The 12,109-nt window shown below is 38.2% G+C and overlaps 3 protein-coding genes and 1 non-coding gene across 4 annotated transcripts; 3 read left to right on the forward strand and 1 right to left on the reverse strand.

Annotated features, from left to right (window-relative positions):
- The first annotated feature begins 797 nt into the window (after positions 1–797).
- On the forward strand, positions 798–1,995 carry LOC140790797 (uncharacterized). The gene has a single exon (XM_073141063.1). It carries the CDS (start codon positions 936–938, stop codon positions 1,878–1,880), a length of 945 nt encoding a protein of 314 aa, XP_072997164.1. The 5' UTR covers positions 798–935; the 3' UTR covers positions 1,881–1,995.
- Positions 1,996–3,140: 1,145 nt separating this feature from the next.
- On the forward strand, positions 3,141–7,393 carry LOC140790798 (autophagy-related protein 18a-like). The gene is made up of 4 exons (XM_073141064.1): positions 3,141–4,158; positions 4,990–5,191; positions 6,064–6,190; positions 6,965–7,393. Exons 1-4 carry the CDS (start codon positions 3,283–3,285, stop codon positions 7,053–7,055), a joined length of 1,296 nt encoding a protein of 431 aa, XP_072997165.1. The 5' UTR covers positions 3,141–3,282; the 3' UTR covers positions 7,056–7,393.
- Positions 7,394–8,924: 1,531 nt separating this feature from the next.
- On the reverse strand, positions 8,925–8,995 carry TRNAG-CCC (transfer RNA glycine (anticodon CCC)). Its single transcript has one exon. It is a non-coding gene; the product is annotated as a tRNA-Gly (tRNA).
- A 2,228-nt stretch (positions 8,996–11,223) lies between these two features.
- On the forward strand, positions 11,224–11,984 carry LOC140791017 (flowering-promoting factor 1-like protein 1). The gene has a single exon (XM_073141364.1). The coding sequence runs from the start codon at positions 11,450–11,452 to the stop codon at positions 11,774–11,776; it is 327 nt and encodes a 108-aa protein (XP_072997465.1). The 5' UTR covers positions 11,224–11,449; the 3' UTR covers positions 11,777–11,984.
- Positions 11,985–12,109: the final 125 nt, after the last annotated feature.

Here is a 12,109-nt window from a genome sequence, read left to right on the forward strand (position 1 = left end):
AAAACTATTGTACTCCTATTACTACTAGTTTTTGTGTGTATTTATATTTTTATCCATCCTATCAGTATTCCACTACATTCAAAGGAGAAAAACAATATAGAAAATTGTTCTGATATCATATTACTCCCAAAAAAAACTTTGTTTTGACATCACAGGAAACAAATGGTTTATAGTAGGAGCAGTTATAGTTTGTTCTGATGCTATAGCAACCAATAATATTTGGAACTATAATGTATTAATGTTATATATATATATAACCATTAAATCCTCCATTCATATACCAACTCTTAACACTTTTTATGTGTCTAAAATTGTTAGTTTTGAAGAGAAATCCACCCCCGAGCAGCTCAGGATACATGCCAGTGCATTAATTGAGCATATCTAATAAACATAATTAAATCATCATATATATATATATATATATAAAGACTATCAATATATTAATATGCATTTTAATGGTGTGGGCGAACCTATCCGCACTTAGGATCCGAATCCGCTACCTAACCCCACCGGCCGCGTCCCTTGCGCGTCATGGGACCCTTTTACGTCCAGCCGAAGTATGTGAACCCACCGCCATACTTTTAACGGGTCATTACGCGGGTCCTAAAAGTGGGTGTCACTGGCGAGCTACAACTCCACGAAGATTCCGAAAAAATAAAGAACTCTGGAGTGATAGACTGCATCCCAGGTTTCAGTAAATGGTGCATGCAAAGTTTTAATAGCCAATTAAAATTTGTCACGTAATAGTAGGATATATTTTCTACAAACAGTCCTGCGTACGATCGAATCTTCGTCTTAAAAGTCTTCTCCTCTTTCGCATATAAATCGAAACCACCGCTTACTGTGCTATTCCCAAATTCCGATCTTATCTCGAACCCCTTCTTCCTCCGATCAAAACTCTTAACCCTAACGATCGCCTCCGTTCTCAAACTCCCATGGCGCAAAGGACTCTTGAGATCACCTTGATCTCCGCCCAGGACCTCAAGGACGTGAACCTCTTCTCTAAGATGGAGGTCTACGCCGAGGTCTCCATCTCCGGCGACCCCCGATCCAAGCAGAGGACGCCGACCGACCGCGAGGGCGGCCGCAACCCGACCTGGAACTCGACGTTCCGGTTCACGATCCCAGCAGACGTCCACGCAGCAGGGAAGCTCGCCCTCCACGTGCTCCTCCGCGGCGACCGCGCCCTCGGTGACCGCGACGTCGGGCAGGTCCACGTCCCCCTCAGCGAGCTCCTCGGAGGTGCCGGCGAAGGGGCCCAGCCCGTCCAGTTCGTCTCCTACCAGGTTCGCAAGGTCTCCTCCGGCAAAGCCAAGGGCGTTCTCAACTTCTCCTACAAGCTCGGCGATCGCATCGCTGCCCCCGCCCTCTCCTCTTACAGTGCGCCGCCCGCCAATTACCCTGCGCCCGTGGCCGCTTATCCTGCGCCAGGTGCCTCTTATCCTGGCCCAGCCGCTGCCGCGGCTCCTTACCCTCCGCCGGCGACGTACCCACCCTCGGGGGAGAAGCCGGCAAAATCCGGCGAACCCGTGACAGCATACCCCGTCGGATCCAGCTCAGCGTCGCCGTACCCGCCGCCCCACGGCAGCGCACCTTATCCTCCACCAGGGGGCTATCCTGGGTACGCTCATCCGCCGGCGGCCTACGGCTACGCGCCGCAGCCGTCTCAGGGGGGCTACGGTTACCCACCTCAGGGGGGCTACGGTTATCCGCCTCAGGCGACGGCGGGGTACCCGAAGCCTCAGAAGAAGAAGAACAACCTCGGGCTCGGCCTCGGGGCGGGATTGCTCGGTGGGGCCCTCGGTGGGCTTCTCATCGGTGATATGATCTCGGATGATGCCGGATTCGACGGCGGATTCGATGGCGGATTCGATTTCTAGTTCAATTTGCGTTACTTTTTTTTTTTGTCGATGATGTAAATAAAGATGCTTGGTTTGTTGGCTAGACGTTGATCTATCGCAGTGCCGTAGATATTTTCCCTTTGCTTTCGAAAAATTCTTTTGTTTTTTCTCCTTTGTTTGGTGATTGGTGATAGGGTTTGTTGACCGAGCTCTCCTGGACGATTCTTTTTCCATGCATTCAGAATATTTTTACGTTCTGCACTATTTAAGATGACCAGATTTTTCTTGTCTTCTCCTTTTGGGGAAGTAATAAAGTAGCAATAAATATTTGTATATTAGGAAGCTTAAAAGATAAACTCCTGAGTTTGTAAACTAATTAAATTATCATATACATGAATGTTGGATAGGAGTTAAAGCTCATAATATCTGTCACCTCCTTTGTCTTGGATCTCTCTCTCTGGCTACCTCGTGCACTTTGTTTCATCGGTAAGACATTGAAGGTGACTTTGAGCCATTATGTTTCTTTATTTTGTCTTCTATTTAGTATTCGACAAAGCTAATCTCACTATACTAGTTTAAAATCCCTGATCAAACTCTTAGCTAGCTAATTGTTCTTGCGTTTTTTAATACTATCTTTTAGTTCTTTTAGGTTCTCTAGATTTGATGATGCGTATTATTTCTTACTATGATATAATACCGGGGGTTTGTAACAATCTATTATCAAGCTTGATGGCTTGGTTATCTCATTGGCTCTAACTTGCTTCCAAGCCGTGGTTCTAAATTTATTAGAAAGTAAATATATTTATATTATTTTTATATTTAATTAAATTTACTTTTAAAAAAATTAAAATTAAAAGATAAAACTACTAATCGAGGCCAACTTAGCCTCAAACACATTAATACACGATAAAAAAAAGAAAAGAAAAATAGAGTATAATAAGCCCTTATCTATTTTGTGATTCATATTTTGTATTTAAAATTTTTATAATCTAACTCTTATTTTTTATAATTGTTATTTAATATTTTCCGTTAATTTAAATAATACCAACAAAGAAATATTATATTATAATATATAAAATAATTTTTAAATAATTAAATTTAATTTAATAATTTGATCAGTTAGTTAAAATAATATCGAGTGCTAAACAAAAATTATAGAGAAAAATATAGAAGATCGAATTACAAAAGTATAAATATAAATTATAAAATAAATAAAATATAGGGTTGTAGTTTGTAAAATACGTTAAATTAAAAAAACTTACAACTATTTGGTACTCTACTCGCATCGCCATAGGATACTGGATACTCGATACGCAATCTCCCCTTCCCAAACACCCTTCCATTACGTCGGTCTTATTTCTCGACGGTCTCTTTTACCCTCCAATCCCCATTAAATTTCCCTACCTCTCGTCCCACCTCTATTCCTCCTCCTCCTCCTCCAATGGCAGCCGACTCGACCCCGCCCTCTTCCGATCCTAACCCTAACCCTAGCTCTGACCCCGACCCATCCCTCGAAGAACCCCAAACCAAAACCGAAGAACCCTCAACGGCACCCGATCCCCAACTCCCCGACGAGGATGAGATCGTCTACCGCCGCGATTCCGCCCCGTTAGAAAACCCTAACCCTACCCTCCAGCCGATCCAGATACCGCTGCCTCCTCCTCCTACTCCGGCGGCCGCGGTGGTTCCCTCCCTCCTTCATCTCTCCTTTAACCAGGACCACGGCTGCTTTGCTGCTGGAACCGACGGCGGCTTCCGCATCTACAACTGCGACCCCTTCCGCGAGATATTCCGCCGCGACTTCGACGGCGGCGGCATCGGCGCCGTCGAGATGCTCTTCCGTTGCAACATCCTCGCCCTCGTCGGCGGCGGGTCTCAGCCCTACTTCCCTCCCAACAAGGTCATGATCTGGGACGATAATCAGAGCCGGTGCATCGGCGAGCTTTCGTTTCGGGCCGAGGTCCGCGCCGTTCGCCTCCGCCGAGACCGGATCGTTGTGGTGCTCGATCACAGGATCTTGGTGTACAATTTTTCGGATCTTAAGCTCGTGCACCAGATCGAGACAGTGCCGAACCCGAAAGGGCTCTGCGTCTTGTCGCAGCAGCAGGGGTCGCTCGTCCTCGTCTGCCCGGGGGGGCAGAAGGGGCAGGTGCGGGTGGAGCACTACGGTGCCCGTCGGACGAAGTTTATCATGGCCCATGATTCGAGGATTGCGTGCGTTGCGATGTCACAAGACGCGAGGCTAATCGCAACAGCGAGCACGAAGGGGACACTTGTTAGGATATTTAGCACATCCGATGGAACACTACTCCAGGAGGTAATAAGAGTTGCCTAGCTTTTTTATGTAGTCATTTTCTTCCTTCTTGGGTGTTGTAGATGATTTAGTTGATAGATTAAATTGAGATGATATAATTGACATATAACAGCTCTATAGACCAGGAAACTATATATATGAACTATTAGTTAGGGTTGAATATGAGATTCATTTGGAGTGAATATTTCCCAATTTTCTTCCCCATATATAGATACAGATAGAATACTAATAAGGGAGCCGAATTTTGTAAACGTAGTTGTTTATTTGGAGATAAATATGAACTCTATATTAGGTTGGTAAACTTCTCCTAGTGATGTGGATGGAGCGTTTCCTTTTTCGTGTTTATTCAAACGAGCAAAAATCATGTTATCTCCAGAGCTTATTCTCTTTCTTGAGCGATCTATTTACCTTTGCTCAAGGCCAATCATCTGCTGTGCAAGCATGCTTCAAAGCTTTGCTTTGAGCTTCAAACTTGTTTGCACTTTATGAAATATTAATTTACTCAGTATTAGTTTATGTGTTATATATGTAGGTTGAGGTGTTTCTCAAAGTTGCTGGTCCATAATAAAATGGTTATTATAGGGAGAGCGAACTGAATATTTCATAAGAGTGGAGAAGTTTGGCTTGCAATTTTTATTTTCCAGTTCCATCTATCAATTTCACAGAAATGCTCTGACATAATATCATTTGCTCTCAAACCTTTTTTGATGATTTGACACTTGTTTTGTGTGCATGAAATTATACTCCAAATTCTTTTTCTTAATCTTGTAAAAGCCCAACTCTTTTTTGTATTAGGATGCTCACATTTATTGCTGTGATTTACATTCTTACTAGGTAAGAAGAGGCGCTGATAGAGCAGAGATATGTAGCCTGGCTTTCTCTGCAAACATGCAGTGGTTGGCTGTCTCTAGTGACAAGGGAACAGTTCATGTATTTAGCCTAAAGATTAATTTGGGCTCAGCAGCAAATGATGCGCCTCGCCCAGCACCAGACCCGGATGTCCCGCATGCCAGTTCGTCTCTCTCTTTCATTAAAGGTAGGCTTCTTCTAACTTCCAGGATGTTTAACTATTTAGTTTAGCTACAAGGTGGCTCTTCATGGAAGGTGAAGCTAGATGAGCTTCTCCCGTGGGCTTTTAATCAGAAAAGTGCTTGGTTTCATTAAAAAAAGAAAAATTCTGCTAAATGTGTTCTTTAATAGAACAAGCTGTTGGAGTCAGGCAGGATTATCTACAGACAAATTTTCTGTTTGTTAGTTTTATATCTCTGATCAGTATCCAACAGTCCGTAGCATCTTGGAGTATGATGAAACTCTTAATATGGTTAGAAATGCCTTCAATTTACCTCCTCTAAGAATGATTCTGCTGATGTTATGGAAGTTCACAATAAATCCTCTGATTTTATGGAACTTCACAATATTCTTTCTTTTTCATGAGTTTTGCTTACTTTTGACTACCTAAATCTGCAAATGTACAAATATATAGGAATTGACCACTCCTACATAAATTTAGTAAATTTAGTGAACTTTTGTGATTATTTTGACACATTCAAATTTCCTTGTTTTTTGGTCTATATATATTTTTTTTCTAAGCTACTTTTATCCTTTGGAGAGCGTCACATGTTGTGGAACTAACGTTTGTCCCCTACATCCTCCTGCAAAGCTGCGCACATCGTTCCTTCTCAAACCCCATGTAGGTTGGAGCCTCGTGCATTGAGATGCCATTTTCTTGATTGGATGCTACTGTTTAGTTTAAATTCCAGATATGGCTGTTGGTATCTACAGTTGATGAGCTATGTTTCCCAACTAAAAGATTACCTATTAAAGTTATGGCACGGCCAACTGCTGGTCATTATGTCTTCTTTATCTTGAAAGAAAATTTATAAACTGAAAGTTCCTTTTCTTTCTTAGGTGTACTACCAAAATATTTTCACTCAGAATGGTCAGTGGCCCAGTTCCGGTTGCGTGAAGGTTCGCAATATGTTGTTGCATTTGGCCATCAGAAAAACACTGTAGTGATTGTCGGGATGGACGGAAGGTATGCAACCTTAGTGTCGATCTTTATTTCTCTGTTGGGGTTTATGAAGTGAAATGTTTTAATTGGTCATTTAGTATACAATATCTCTACTTAATCATGAAAAGCGTTAAGCCCCGTTCACTTAAAAGAATATTTTTTTCTTATTCTAGAATAACAGTTAAACATTATAATAACTCTATTATAAAATATAAGCACTATTTATTAAAATTACATCTTATACCACACACTAATTTAATTACTAATTTATTTTTGGTATCTATCTCATTAATCTATTTAATATCAAATCAAAAAGTATTTATTATAACTTTGTAAAAGACAATATATATATTTTTTATTTTTTCCTTCATCTTATTTTACATCGAAGATAATTAATACATTCTTATTTCTGAATACTAGTAAAGATAGAATTTCTAGAATAAATACCTCATTTTAGGAATAACAAAAAAGAATATATATTCTAGAATTAATCTTAATCTTAATGAATAAGATTTAAGTAAATAATACTTGAAACAATAATTGCAGGAGCTGTTTTTCTTATTTATTTGCTCTGCCTTGGTGTAATACCTTTTGTGCAGAAAATTTGTCCAGTATGTTTTGACCTAAAAGTCAAGAAGCTGCTGAGAAATTGGAGCCCAGAAAGTTCGGGAGCCAATTCTATACTGTATTACAAACTAATATTTGTTTTTGTGTGATAACTTGCTCAGAATGGACTTATCGTCATTTATCTATTACCTTATGTGTCCTAAATGGCCATTGTTTGGATATGATTTGCAGTTTCTACAGATGCCAATTTGATCCGGTGGCAGGTGGAGAGATGAAACAATTGGAGTGCTACAATTTTCTAAAACCGGATGATGTGCTTTAGCGATGGAAAGCATGCACATGCTGTTTTACTACTATCCAATAACATTATCAAGTTACTATGTACATGTATAGGCTTTGCAAATATTTGTCTGGTTAATTACACAGTCATCTTTTCTCACTGTGCAATACCATTATCGTTTCCTAAGACCAGCTGAAGTTGTTTAGACAAAGGAAGCATCCTCCCATGTATAATTTATGTGCAGTATTGGAAAAAAAAAGACAACTTGTACATGCAGGATTTCTTAAGAGTACTCTACTGTATGATAAGCTCTGGACTTATGTACGGTCGATATAATAATAGAGCAGTAGGTTGGCTTGCAAAGCCAGTGTTTTGCATAATTGTAATCTTTGGATGCTTAATTAATTCCTCATGCATCTCATTTTCCTCCTGTGTAATTAATTATTCAGGCTGTTCCCTATAGAATTGATATGCTGCGAAACGAAAGCTTAATCTGAGATAAGGAAAACATGTTTAATTGGTTTGTTAGGGTTTAAATTTAGTTGTTGGTTTGTTAGTATTTGTTATAGTTGTTTAACTTAGTTGATGAGTCCTTAGGGTGAGCCTCTATAAATATGTGGAGGAAATCTTAATTGAAGTTTATGATGATGATATTGGAATTGGTTTTAACCTTTATCTCCTTCTCTATTTGTTCCTAGCCATTGGCGTCCTCTTTCACCTCCCTTCTTCCACTTGGCCTCTTTCAGTTTCTATTCCTCTTTTTTTACAATAACTTCTCCCTCTTCACACCAAGAACTAAACCTAGCATCTATCTAGCCATTGGTGGGCTATCAAGTTGGGATATAATTGACATTCGGCCACTATTTTGTCGATATCTTGAGATCTAACCATCAAAATTTTATGATCTCAGATACGTTGGAAATCTCTCTCCAAGAGTCTCTCCAAGAGTGACAACATATCCAAAATTCAGGAAAAATCCATCGATTAGATTGTTCGAAGATCGCTTAAGAAGTTATGAGTTTCATCGACTCCAGAATCGTTGCGGATCGGATCAGACCGTTTCGTAACATATTTTTATATAGAGATAAATATATTTTATCCTCTTGTCAAAAATTATTTATCCTTCTGTACTTCAAAAGTTTCAAATTAGTCAATGTATTTATGGCTAAATTGAAACTGTCAATTTTTAAAGTTAATGAAGCATGCCTAAATAACTAAAATATTTTTGTCGTATTTATTAGACAAAATAGATGGGTTTTTAATCTGATGGTTTATTAGACAAAATATATGGGTTTTTTATCTGATTTTTTAAACTCATATTTGTCTTATTTCTATATAATATAATTATTAAACTTCGTAAAAAAAATAGATTTAATAAAATTTATAATATAGTTAGCACAATTTAGAAAGCAAGAGAAGAAAATGTACAAAGTTTTTTTTAAGAGAAATAAATTCTTATATAAAAGAGGAAGAAATTTTTTTGCCCAAAAGAAATAAATATAGCGCGAATTAAGCACTCTATTAATTTAGAGGGAAAAGCTAACGGTCTTATTCTATACTGATTTGAAACTTTTGTACATGATGGGTAAAATGAGTTTGAGCATGAGTACAAAAAAATAGAATATACTGAGCAAATTTATATATTTAATTTAAAAAATATTAATTATTTTTTGATCCCCTTAGCTACTGCCCCTTTATAGACAATCGATTTAGAATTTGATATATTGAGAAATTGTCAAAAAGATCACTAACGAAGAAGATAGAACGATATTGATGGAGAGAGCATCAATATGTTTATTAAACCTACCTATTAAGTTATTATTTTTATTAGAATTTTTAATGAGATATTGATGGAGAGAGCATATCAATACGTTTAATAAAAAAAATAAAAAAATAAAATCCCTAGGTAGCTGCGCATCCGGGGAATCGAACCCCGGTCAGTACCGTGGGAGGGTACTATGATACCACTACACCAGATGCGCATTTTTAAGCTTATAGACAGGAAAATAATTAATTATTCTCTGGTATCATAAGAGATTGCCATATCTCCAAAAGGAGGGGATATAGCATTAGAATTCCAGGTAGGAGGTAGGATATATCACTAGTAGAGTAATCAGTAATGTAGTCTTATTACTATATTCTTCTTATATAAAAATAATGATACATTTAGATTATTTATATATATATATATATATAACAAGCTAACAATCTTATTATTAAAATTTATTTTTAATAATATTTAATTATATAATTGATGTCTTTATCAAATATAATAATATAATTTTATTCAATTATCCTATATATAACCTTGTACAAACCAAACAACGGATCATTAAAAATTAGAATACGAGATTGATAATCGGATATGTTATCCCTCGGGATAAGCCTAGGGATGAGTCATCCCCCATATATTAGGGTATATGTATAGATCCTCTTATTATTATGGGCATCTCATTACATTATCTAGCATCTATCTCTCTTTGCCTTTGTAGAAGAATTGCAACTAAGCTAATGAACAGCTCGCATATGCAAAGCAGTCTTCCATGTGACATTCACATGCGATAACGGCTTGCGAATTCTTATCTTCTTTAATCGGATGGAATAGATCCCTCTCCCCCTTTTCAAAGAAAGCTCTACTTTCCAAATTCTCTTCTTCATCTTGGAGAAGGTATTGATCCAGCATTCCATATAGTTTATGAAGACTTTATTCTTGTGGTAAGGAACCAGCTAGTAATCTTATTTATAGACTTCAACCTCTCTTTTTTTCTTTTTCTTTTTATTGGGATCAATGAAAGGTAAATGGTAGTTATTTGTCTTCTCCCAGAGTATATACTAAGTTAATAGGAAACTCGGATCATCTCATTAAAGATGTAGAAGTATCTCTTATAAAGTGAAAAGAGGAACGTTGTCAGAATGGAAAGATATAAATATTTAACTTAAAATTGTCTCGAGTCCTAATTTTTATAGGATTAAAAGCTATCTCTCATATATAGTTTTGGGTTAATTCGTCTTGTTTAATTTGCTCATAAACTAAATAAATACTAGGACAACAAACTAAGACACAAGGTAATGTACTACTTATAATTAATTTATCAATAGACACACGCATGACATCAGATACCCACTGACATAAGATAAGAAGCAAAGCTTTGTGATTATAATGGATCAATATTACAAGATGCAAAGGAGGAGAAGCAATGAGAACAAAATTGTAGCACAAAAAGATATATACCTTTCTTGCTGCAGCAATCTCTCAAGCTCTTCTATATCTTGTCTCTTTTGTAGGACCAAGAGCATGCACTAGAATTTCTTATTATGCTGAACAAAGGAGACACCTTAATGACTACTGAAACTTTTCTTCTCGAATATTAATTTGCAAAAGCTTTTGGCCCTCCCCAACTACTAATCTTGGAGCTATAGCAAGTCATGTCCCACATCATGTTAAAGATGGATGGAAGGAAGAAAGCAGCACCCTGTGTTGATCTCTACTACTTGTTAGTTTGTGGGATTTGGACAGCATTGATTGATGGATATGAGCTTTCTCTGACTGATCCAAGAAACAATTGGGGGTTTGGTGTTGACAATAATTGATGGCTTGTACCTTCTCCTAGATATGCATGAATGGTTTGAGTCATCATTGAGATTACGAAGTTGACTCAAAAGCCTACTTGTTCTTAGATCACTCACTTAGATTTTAGAACTGAGTGTTGGACAATTATTTGGTACCAAGAATGTGACAGAATTTAAGAGGTTATATATATATATATATATGTATATAGATCTACTTTTGTAGCTTTCACAACTTAGAGCAAAAGTTGCTGAGTTTTATTTCAATATATTAATTTGCTGCAAAGTATTGTTAATTAAAGACGAGTTATCACTCTAGATGCTACTATTATTGCATCTTCGAATAATTATTTACTCAAAAGTTGAAGACAGCGAACGCGAAGATCAAAAGAATTAACGAAAACCAAGTATGACCAAAGGGATGTCATGAGCTAAGGTAGCCGATGACATAGTGCAAAGGTCGATGTGAGAATCTAGCCACTAGTACTTGTCCCAATCCATGTCCCTTGATCCTTGTGTATTAATTCCTTTGCAAAAGATTACATCATCTCTCTCTCTCTCTCTCTCTCTCTCTCTCTCTCTCTCTCTCTATATATATATATATATATATATCATAGAGAAGAATTAATTCTTGTCAGAATCTTATTTTTACAAACCTCCTTTTTTTCTCTCATTAATCATCATGATCACTATCTTATCCCTGCCTGCAGGAATTCCCTGCAACAGTGCCTCTAGAGGATCCTCTCTCTCTCTCTCTCTCTCTCTCTCTCTCTCTCTCCCCCCCCTATATATATACACACACATCCCTTGAGCTATTCTTTGTGGTACAAAATTAACTCTCTCTGTCTGTCTCTCTCTCTCTCTCTCATATGTCAGGGGTGTGGGTGTTCAAGAACGGGGTGGTCCGGCTGGTGGAGAACCCATCGTCGGGGGAGAACTCGTCGACGGGGCTCCGGCGAAAGGTGCTCCTGCACACCCCGAGCAATGAGATCATCACCTCCTACGGCTCTCTGGAGCGGAAGCTGGGGCGCTTAGGGTGGGAGCGATACTACGAAGACGCGGACCTCCTCCAGTTCCACAAGCGCTCCTCCCTCGACCTCATCTCCCTCCCCAAAGACTTCTCTCGCTTCAAGTCCATGCACATGTACGACATCGTCGTCAAGAACCGCGACTCCTTCAAGGTCATTGATATGTAACTATCCATCTCCATACATACATATATATATATGTTCTAAGTTCTATATACATACATATATATATATACAATTATGAGTGAGATGAGATGAGTGGTAAGTACGTAGTTACGTACTTGTTGTGGTTAATTATAAGTTCTTCATGGTTGTGTTTTGCATGGAGGAATTGAGTTTTTGTGTGTTCTGTATATGTACTACCTCTTGTTCTCAACTCTTTTGTTTGAATTTTTTATTTTGCACCCTGGGTGGATGGATTGTTGTTTATATATATATATATATATATTATTATGGTTTCTAGTTAGTTATGACTCAATTTAGAGCGATCTATTACGTCAG

Source organism: Typha latifolia, chromosome 6, assembly GCF_019914945.1.
Source record: "Typha latifolia isolate L0001 chromosome 6, TyphaL0001v2, whole genome shotgun sequence".
NCBI lineage: Eukaryota > Viridiplantae > Streptophyta > Magnoliopsida > Poales > Typhaceae > Typha > Typha latifolia.

Excerpts from the sequence above, each read along its gene's own strand:
- LOC140790797 (XM_073141063.1), top strand. The coding sequence starts at position 936 with ATGGCGCAAAGGACTCTTGAGATCACCTTGATCTCCGCCCAGGACCTC.
- LOC140790798 (XM_073141064.1), top strand. The coding sequence starts at position 3,283 with ATGGCAGCCGACTCGACCCCGCCCTCTTCCGATCCTAACCCTAACCCT. Across the intron at positions 5,192-6,063 it reads GTCTCTCTCTTTCATTAAAG|GTGTACTACCAAAATATTTT; the intron begins GTAGGCTTCTTC and ends TTTCTTTCTTAG. Across the intron at positions 6,191-6,964 it reads ATTGTCGGGATGGACGGAAG|TTTCTACAGATGCCAATTTG; the intron begins GTATGCAACCTT and ends TATGATTTGCAG.
- LOC140791017 (XM_073141364.1), top strand. The coding sequence starts at position 11,450 with ATGTCAGGGGTGTGGGTGTTCAAGAACGGGGTGGTCCGGCTGGTGGAG.